Source organism: Oryzias melastigma, linkage group LG21, assembly GCF_002922805.2.
Source record: "Oryzias melastigma strain HK-1 linkage group LG21, ASM292280v2, whole genome shotgun sequence".
Lineage (NCBI taxonomy): Eukaryota > Metazoa > Chordata > Actinopteri > Beloniformes > Adrianichthyidae > Oryzias > Oryzias melastigma.
The window spans coordinates 21404001-21413015 of NC_050532.1; the positions used below are offsets into that span (position 1 = coordinate 21404001).

The 9015-nt window shown below is 39.9% G+C and overlaps 2 protein-coding genes across 2 annotated transcripts; both read right to left on the reverse strand.

The window, feature by feature from the left end:
* Positions 1-340: 340 nt before the first annotated feature.
* On the reverse strand, positions 341-1694 carry LOC112154838 (ribosyldihydronicotinamide dehydrogenase [quinone]). Its single transcript, XM_024286032.2, has 6 exons — positions 1571-1694; positions 1311-1475; positions 1111-1241; positions 934-1047; positions 760-861; positions 341-690 (listed from the first exon to the last, which is right to left on the reverse strand). The coding sequence occupies exons 1-6, from the start codon at positions 1647-1649 to the stop codon at positions 394-396; spliced, it is 888 nt and encodes a 295-aa protein (XP_024141800.1). The 5' UTR covers positions 1650-1694; the 3' UTR covers positions 341-393.
* LOC112154808 (ribosyldihydronicotinamide dehydrogenase [quinone]) lies at positions 341-5922 on the reverse strand. Its single transcript, XM_024285988.2, has 7 exons — positions 5767-5922; positions 5525-5689; positions 5325-5455; positions 5147-5260; positions 4973-5074; positions 4605-4903; positions 341-391 (listed from the first exon to the last, which is right to left on the reverse strand). Exons 1-6 carry the CDS (start codon positions 5771-5773, stop codon positions 4607-4609), a joined length of 816 nt encoding a protein of 271 aa, XP_024141756.1. The 5' UTR covers positions 5774-5922; the 3' UTR covers positions 341-391; positions 4605-4606.
* Between the last annotated feature and the right edge of the window lie 3093 nt (positions 5923-9015).

Consider the following 9015-nt stretch of genomic DNA (forward strand, 5'->3'; position numbering starts at 1 on the left):
CAGTGTGAACACTGTGGGCGAAATGCAAGTATGGCACAATCTTGAATATATGCTTACATGTCCAGTGAACCTGTAGCTGGAGAAAACCCATTTCAGAATTTGAAAGGCAATAAGTTAGCTACTGGTTCAAAGTGAAACACCAATTGATAAATGTTTGTAGAGTGGAAAACATGCAAGTTTGGCAAGTCTCTTTTTTTGAAATTCCAGAGTCACTTTACTTTAAATCTTGAGATGAGTGCAAAAGTACACATACAAGAAGCTTCTTGTATGGCACCTTTTCAGAAATGTGAAAAGGTTAGTTGAGTCAGTGTGTTGTTGAGTTCAGTAAAATAAATATACATTTAAAGTTTTAGAATAAATTTGCTTTTATTTATCATACAAGTTGCAGAGGGTTCAGCATCCAGCCTTCATCTGGTTCTGGGGAGGCAGAGGTTTTCCCAGGTGGATGCCCACCGTCAGACCAAACTCCTGGCTGGCATGTTTCTCCTGAACATCAGGGGTCAACTGGAAAGCCTTTGGGTCAAAGCAGTCCAAGGAGATGAAGGACAGCGGCTTCTCTTCCAGCAGGCCCGCAAGTCGGGAGCGCCAGCCCTCCAGCATGGTCTGACGAGCTTCAGGAGACGCACAGGAAGGAGCCCAGAAGATCTGAGGAGGCAGAACCTGGAAGCCGCAGTAATGCAGGATTCCATTCTGCATGGAAAGGACAACCACGTTACAACTTCTGCAGTTTGTGTCTCATGTAAGAAAGTTGTTCAGCACCTGGATCGGCCACAGAGTGACGTTCATGTCTCCATTGATGCCAGTGGAGCTGAACATGGATTCAAGAGAGCCAGTGGTGAAGGACAGCATGGCTTTCTTCTCCTGGATGGAAGGAGGACACGTTCAGCTCAGAAGTTCATCATGTCCATGCAGACATGTGGACTGAAGCCTCACCTTCAGGAGGCCCTGGCTGTAACGCTTCTCGCCAGTGAAGGCAAAGCCACATGTGAGCACACGGTCAATCCAGCCCTTCATGATGGCAGGAACACTGAACCAGTACATGGGGAACTAGAAGACAGCAACAACATGAGGACGTGCCGAGTTTACAGATGATCTGGAACTAGAGTTCACCTGAAAGATGACCAGGTCCGCCTCAGTCAGTTTAGTCTGCTCTGCAGTGATGTCTTCCACCAGTCGGCCCTCCGCCCACGCCAGCCTGGTCTCCTCCTGATACCGGAAGTGTTCAGCATCCTTCACGTCTCCTGTCACGCAGACACGGTTAGTTCAAACTCAGGTAGAGTCCAGCAGGTTTCTGTCACACATCAGCACACCTTTGATGTCCTCAGCAGTGGCAGCAGCTTTAAAATTCATAGCATACAAGTCAGAAACCTCTACTGTGCAGCCCTGAGCTGTCAGAACCTCCACAGCAGCACTTTTGGCTGCAGCGTTGAAGGATGCAGAGCTCTGGTGGGCAAACACAATCAACACTTTCTTGGCTGCAAAAACAAGACAAAGATTAGATAAAAATTTATATTTTAATGAAGTCACTTGAAAAAAGACAAAATTATATACGAAGAGAACCCTTCCATACCCATTTTGAAGGAGCTCAGCACTGACTGCCACAATGCTTTGTTGGTGAAAGGAGCTGAACTACAGATGAAGAGAAACATTCTGTATTTATTTACCTTTCTCAGGTGCTCTCAATGAACAATCAGGAGCAGCAGAGTCAAAGGTCATCAGGAAATCCTCTCACACTGATAATCCTGTACTGAAACTATAAAAAACAGTTTCAATATATGCACAATATAAACGAAACACTTTCAACACTAAATAAAAATGAAAAAAGTGTTAACAATTAACACTTACTTTTACCAGCTCTATTTTGATCACCACTACAGTTATGCTCCCTGGTAAAGAAGGCTATAAATAAAAGTCTCATCTGTGAGCTTCAGCGGCTCACATGTGAATCCACACACACTCCAGCAACTGCTTCACATCAGCACGTGGGATCAACAGTTGCGTGAGGGTTTGTGCAAACACACCTCATGACTCAGAGGTGTGGATCCGTCCTTTTTCCAGCTTCGGATGTTTATTTTCTGAGAATCGTGGTGGTTTGAGGGGTGATCAGGACTTCAAAAATATGCAGTTGATGCTATTTTTGGGCGCTCAGGATGATGTCTCCCATTTGTGTGAAAGGCATTGGACTACAGGATTCCACTTTTAGAAAAATCAAAGTAAAAACATTTTATTGTGTTTTGCTAATTTTGCTTTGTGTTCAAATTACTCTGTATAGGTGAAGACATTTATATATTTAATTTCTGCTGAATATAAACGAAGGAGCTTGGACTTGATAAGCTTTTAGCTTCATTCATCATTCAAACCATTTTTGTAACATCTGAGATTGTTGTTGGATAATTTGCATTGTTTCCTTTTATTTGTCTGTTTTTTTGTTGTTTTTGTTCGAAAATTAAAAAATGTTAAAATAAATTTGGGGAGTTTTTTTTTTTTGGCTGCAGAAAAAAAATATTCAGAGAAAGTAGCGACCATGTAAGCAAGAATTGCCTGAAAAATAAAAAATAAACACAACTGATGCTGTTTCTACAAAGTAAAGTCCCTTTTTGGATGACAAATACACAATTTCCTAAGTTGTTTCCTTGCTGAGAGGGTTGTTGTTTTAGCCAGAGTGTGCACGGCTTCCAAAATATGTTCTTTTATTTGTTGTAAACTACAAAATCTTGCTGATGTTTGTTAATCTGTGATCAGATCAGACTTGCATCATGATGATTCTCTGCCTTAAAGTGCACTGGCGGACATTTTTTTTTTTTTTTTGTTCCCAAAACAACCCAAATCCTTCAACGTCACCAGAACACTAAAGCTGCATGTTGTGGTATTTGGCACTAAAATATCAGCAGCAGATCCTTGAAATCCAGTGTGAGTCCAGCTGAGTTTAGGATTGTTTGTTCAGCACAACCCACAGATGCTCAGTTAGATTGGGATCTGGGAAACTTGGAGGACTGATCGCAAACTTTGTTAAAAGATGCATCTTTGGGACAAGTAAGGGCACACGTGTTTCTGTGTAAAGAGGCCAAAACAACACAATCATTGAGCAGGGAGTACACAAAGAGTAATAATCTCACTTATATTTTAATTTTATTTCTAAGAAAAACAAAGTTAGGACTTATTTTTGTGGTTTTGAGGGCGTTTGGAAAACACAAGAAAAAGAAGCTAAATAAATGATTTCTGACCCACACTACAGACTTGGCGGTGATGCACCACAAAGCTGTTTGTCAGCTGCCAATCACCAGCAGAGGAAGAAGAATCATTGAACAGGCTCTACTGGGGGTGTAGGGAAAAATCGTTTCAACGATTTATCGTGATATTTCCCTTGATGAGACTTATATCGATTTAAAATGCTAACAGTACAATATTTTATTAATTATCTATGATCTTGCTTTTGTTTTCCACCTAAACCTCCGACCACTAGTTGGCAGCACAGCTGAGCAGCTCTGCACCACAACCAAAACAAGATCTCACAAGAACCAGCTTGTGTTAAATGTTCAGTCAGCTGTGTGTTTTTGTTGCCTTGGGATGTGTACTACTTAGTTTTTACTTAGGATGGGTACTGAACCAATACTGTGCCACATTGCTGCCAGTATCAGTATACAGTTGCAGTGATTAAATAAAATACATTTTACTATTTTATTACAATAACATTAGTATTCAGGTGGAGTTTTTTTTTTTTTTCTTAGACATACTCTTGATAAAAGTGAGAAATTGTTCTGGGGATGTATCGTGAGACATATCGGGATATTTATCGTGTCGGCAGGCTAGTTTTTACACGTCACAGAAACACCCAGTGGATGGACGTCTCGTAGAACTTTACGGCCCGCTTGATCATTTTATTTCTTTAGGGTCCAGTTGTATGTATGTGGTCAGATGTCTGCATCCTGGCAGGTCTGCAGCTGTTCAGAGAACACTGACGACCTGTGTGCTCAGAGTCCTGTCAGTCATGAACAGAACTAACTTTTTCAGTTACAGTTTACTGTTGAAGTTGCCAGCCTTTTCTCACATAACTGATGCTTGGATGCCCACGACTGCTTCCCATTACTGTTCTTTTCTTTGAACAAAGATAAAACTGATGAGGAAAACTGTAGGGGAGATGCAGTTCTGACCCAATCACCATTTTGATCAAATCAGGAACACCAACTTTGGGGGCATTTACATTTCAGTAGAAAAGCTTTTTGACCCACAAATCATTTCAATCTGAAGTTCAAGCTGTCAACTGTTTTTTTTTTTTTTTTTTTTTTTATAAATGGCCAAAAGTTTTTAGAGTAGCCAATTTATAACCAAGTAATCATTTTACACTTGAACATTTGGATTACAAGAGTTAGTTTTGGCACAACAAGCCCAGCTGTAGTGCTACAAATTCTACTCTTTTGTACTTTCCAGTTCTGCATTAAAATTGAGATTCATCTCACAGCTCAAACGCTGGTGTTAATAGAACGCAACAAGCAAAAATCCTGACTTCTCTAAATGTAAAAGCTTTATCAAAATACAACTCCAAACTAAAACTCAATTAAGGAATTTACCATTTATTTATTTCTTATACAAAGTTACAATCCCATGTTCAGCATCCAGCCTTCATCTGGTTCTGGGGAGGCAGAGGTTTTCCCAGGTGGATGCCCACCATCAGACCAAACTCCTGGCTGGCATGTTTCTCCTGAACATCAGGGGTCAACTGGAAAGCCTTTGGGTCAAAGCAGTCCAAGGAGATGAAGGACAGCGGCTTCTCTTCCAGCAGGCCCGCAAGTCGGGAGCGCCAGCCCTCCAACATGGTCTGACGAGCTTCAGGAGACGCACAGGAAGGAGCCCAGAAGATCTGAGGAGGCAGAACCTGGAAGCCGCAGTAATGCAGGATTCCATTCTGCATGGAAAGGACAACCACGTTACAACTTCTGCAGTTTGTGGCTCATGTAAGAAAGTTGTTCAGCACCTGGATCGGCCACAGAGTGACGTTCATGTCTCCATTGATGCCAGTGGAGCTGAACATGGATTCAAGAGAGCCAGTGGTGAAGGACAGCATGGCTTTCTTCTCCTGGATGGAAGGAGGACACGTTCAGCTCAGAAGCTCATCATGTCCATGCAGACATGTGGACTGAAGCCTCACCTTCAGGAGGCCCTGGCTGTAACGCTTCTCGCCAGTGAAGGCAAAGCCACATGTGAGCACACGGTCGATCCAGCCCTTCATGATGGCAGGAACACTGAACCAGTACATGGGGAACTAGAAGACAGCAACAGTATGAGGACGTGCCGAGTTTACAGATGATCCAGGAACTAGAGTTCACCTGAAAGATGACCAGGTCTGCCTCAGTGAGTTTGGTCTGCTCTGCAGTGATGTCTTCCACCAGTCGGCCCTCCTCCCACGCCAGCCTGGTCTCCTCCTGATACCGGAAGTGTTCAGCATCCTTCACGTCTCCTGTCACGCAGACACGGTTAGTTCAAACTCAGGTAGAGTCCAGCAGGTTTCTGTCACACGTCAGCACACCTTTGATGTCCTCAGCAGTGGCAGCAGCTTTAAAATTCATAGCATACAAGTCAGAAACCTCTACTGTGCAGCCCTGAGCTGTCAGAACCTCCACAGCAGCACTTTTGGCTGCAGCGTTGAAGGATGCAGAGCTCTGGTGGGCAAACACAATCAACACTTTCTTGGCTGCAAATAAAAAAATAAGGCATCAAAATGTATTCAAAATGAAAGTTTTAAACAGTTTAAAAAAATGAAATTATTACCCATCATGAAGGGATCAAACTAGCAGTGACAAACTCCAGAAAAATAAAACTAAATGTGTGCCGAAATCACAGAGTGACACAACACTTCCCAACAAAGCACCGCCCCTCTCAGTTTTATCTACACACTCTCAGGTGCTCTCAATCAAAAATCAAAGGCACAAAGCGATCAGCTGGTTTAAACCAGAAGCTAAACAGAGTTTTATTTATTTATTTTTTCAGAACAGAGAGAAAAAGCACAGAACTAAACAGTGGTTGCAGTTGTTACATTTAAGACTCCAAAAGAGTTTCCAAAACAAAAACAGAATAAAGACAACGTTTTCAGCCTGTTTAGAGGAATATTTGACCTAAAAATGAAATATTTATGGAGAAATATAAGGGCAACATCAGTGTGGATTTCTTAAAATGACAAAATTTGCTGTTTTCGGTCTTGAAAAAGCCTCAGGAGAAGTTGTACTTCCTGTGACAAACTAAGAAGTTCAATCTACCTCAGGAACTGCTCACAATGTTCTACACCAGGGGTCTGCAACCTTCGGCTCCAGGGTGGGTCTTTTATCTCTCCATCGTGACTCTCTGGCTGAAGAAAAATAAAATAATAGTAATTTTCCCAAAAATTTAGAGTTTAGCCTCTAATTTAGCAGCATGCTAACGCTTTTTTTTTTTTTTTTGCTAGTTTGGGGATTTTAGGCTAATTTAGAGTTTAGCTTCTATTTTAAAAACAGGTTTTCGACTAATTAGTTTACTGAAAAATGTTTTGCAAATTTTGAGTTAGCTAATATTTTAGCAAAATGCTGATGTTATCAGTTAATTTGTTATATGCTGAAGTTTTTGGGATAATTCAGAATTTAGCTTCTATTTTACCAACATGCTAACATTTTTGACTAATTTAGTTTACTGAGAAATTTTAGGCTATTTTGGAGTTCAGCTAGTAAGCAACAAGCTAGCTTTTTGGCTAATTTGGCCTCTAATGAGTTTTTTATGCCAATTTGAACTTTAGCTAATATTTTAGCCATATATGCTAACATTTGTGGCTAATTTGTTATATTCTGGGGTTTGTAAGCTAATTTAGAGTTTAGCTTTTATTTTAGCAACATGCTAACATTTTTGGCTGATTTAATTTACTGAGGAATTTTAAGCTAATTTGGAGTTCAGCTTTTAATTAAGTAGCAAGCTAAATTTTTCGTTAATTTGGCCTCTACTAATAGTAGAAGGTTAAACATTTTTTTTAAATCCAATTTTGAGACATGTAAGTTTCTTTTTATTTTATATTTTTGCTTTTGTTCAGGCTAAAAATATTTCAAATAATTGACATTTATTTTTATTTAGTTTTATCTTTATATTTTTAAAGTACACCTATTTATACCTTACCATATTTGCACATGAGAGCATAAGTCTCAGAAGATAAATGGTAAAGGTGGGAATCTTTACGATTCGATCACGATTCAAGAGACGACGATTCCATTATGACAAAATTCGATTTCAAAATAATTATCAATGCATCCCAGATCTCCATGTTTTTTAAAGAAATATTTGTCTTTACACCAAGACAGTAGACCAGAGGTGTCCAAAGTCAGTCCTCGAGGGCCGGCCTCCTGCTGGTTTTCCAGAAACTCTGCTGTATCCGATTACCTGGATCAGTTGAGTTTAGCCAATGAGGAGCTTCAATAACAGGTTGCTTGGAAAACATGTAGAACATCGAGGACTCTTTGGACACCCCTGAACTAGACCAATACTTCATACTTTTGTCCACCAAAGTGCATTTTTAAGTAAAGACCACATCAAAAACACCAAAAACACAATTTTTGTAGACTTGCAACAAAGGAAAAATGTTTGAATTGAGAGGGAGGGAGTGGAAACTGTTAGGTAATGAGTTTGTTCTTTTGGTTTACACAGAAGCCCCCGTGGGTCCACGTTTGTGCTCCAGTCGAGTTTGGACATTTGGATGCATGTTTCAAAGATGTCTCCAAACCGTGCGTCACTCCCAGTTCCTTCAGACCACATGAAGAGGCAGATGCCGGCTGATCCTCTCACTCTCTGCTTCTGGTTTTTCTTTACGTTGACGTCTTCTCACGGGAGAGTTGCGTGAGGCGGAGCCCACTCATAAACTCTGCGAGAGGACAATAAAAGGCTCAGCAGCGAGCTTCAAAGAGGCGACTCGCCCCAACCAATGTGAGGAAGAGGAGCAGTAAGCTGCTGGAGGTCAACACAAACCCTGATGAACCTGAGGACGTCTTCACGTCAAAGGATTTTACTCTGATTTGAGTTAAACACTGAAGACTGTTTGTCAAAGATTTCAATGAAACAGGAATTCAAGTGTTTATAAATTTGTCTTTTGTAATCTTGCTTGTTCCTCTGCGGTTTCTCCACACAAACCCACTGCGGTTGTTTCAGTGCTAAGCAACCACATAGTCGAAAACAGATTTATTAAACCTTTTTTCTTTCTTTTTTTCACTGTTAGACGTATATCATATTACCTCATTCATGACACACTAATCCTCAGCCCCTCTGACACATAATCCCTCTTTAAGGTGGCTCCACCTTCAGCCAGCAAAGGGCTTTTCCTTCATATTGCAGATATAAAAGGCCTAAACCTGGTTTCACAATTACTCCGTTGTTAGAGTGCAACACTGTCGTGTGAGAACTGAGCTGCTCTTGTGGAATCATTTTGGAGGAAATAGTAAATCACTATCAATTATGTCTTTTCTGAAATGTCAAAGATTTGTCTGGAAATCTGTTTGATCCGATGTGAGATTCTTTTTAGATAACATTACATTGATGTTTGCTCATCTCAGTGTTGAATTTGAGGGAAGTGAATTTCTGCAGGCAAAAATAACCTCTAAAAGTGAGTTTGTTTGTCTTTTATTTTTTCATTTTTAAAAACAAGAAAATCAGATTTAGTATATTTTATAAGGTGAAAGCCTCTAAAAGTCATATGAAACTCACTGGGTGGGAATTTAAAATTCTCTTTTTAAAGCAATAAATTGAACTTGACTTCAATTAATAATCACTATATTTAATTATGTAATCTAACTTTGTATTTGTATGCATCACTACAAAAATTCATATTTATGATTATATGTAATTTGTTATATGTTTCTTATATTTTTTGTTATTTTTTTCAATCTTTTTGTGTAAATCGGATTTATAAATCCGAGTGATTATTGTTGTATTGTCCATAATGAGACTTGAAATAAGCCAATAAATCAAATCACACTTTTAAAATGTAGTCTACACTGCCATCTAGTGGCCAAA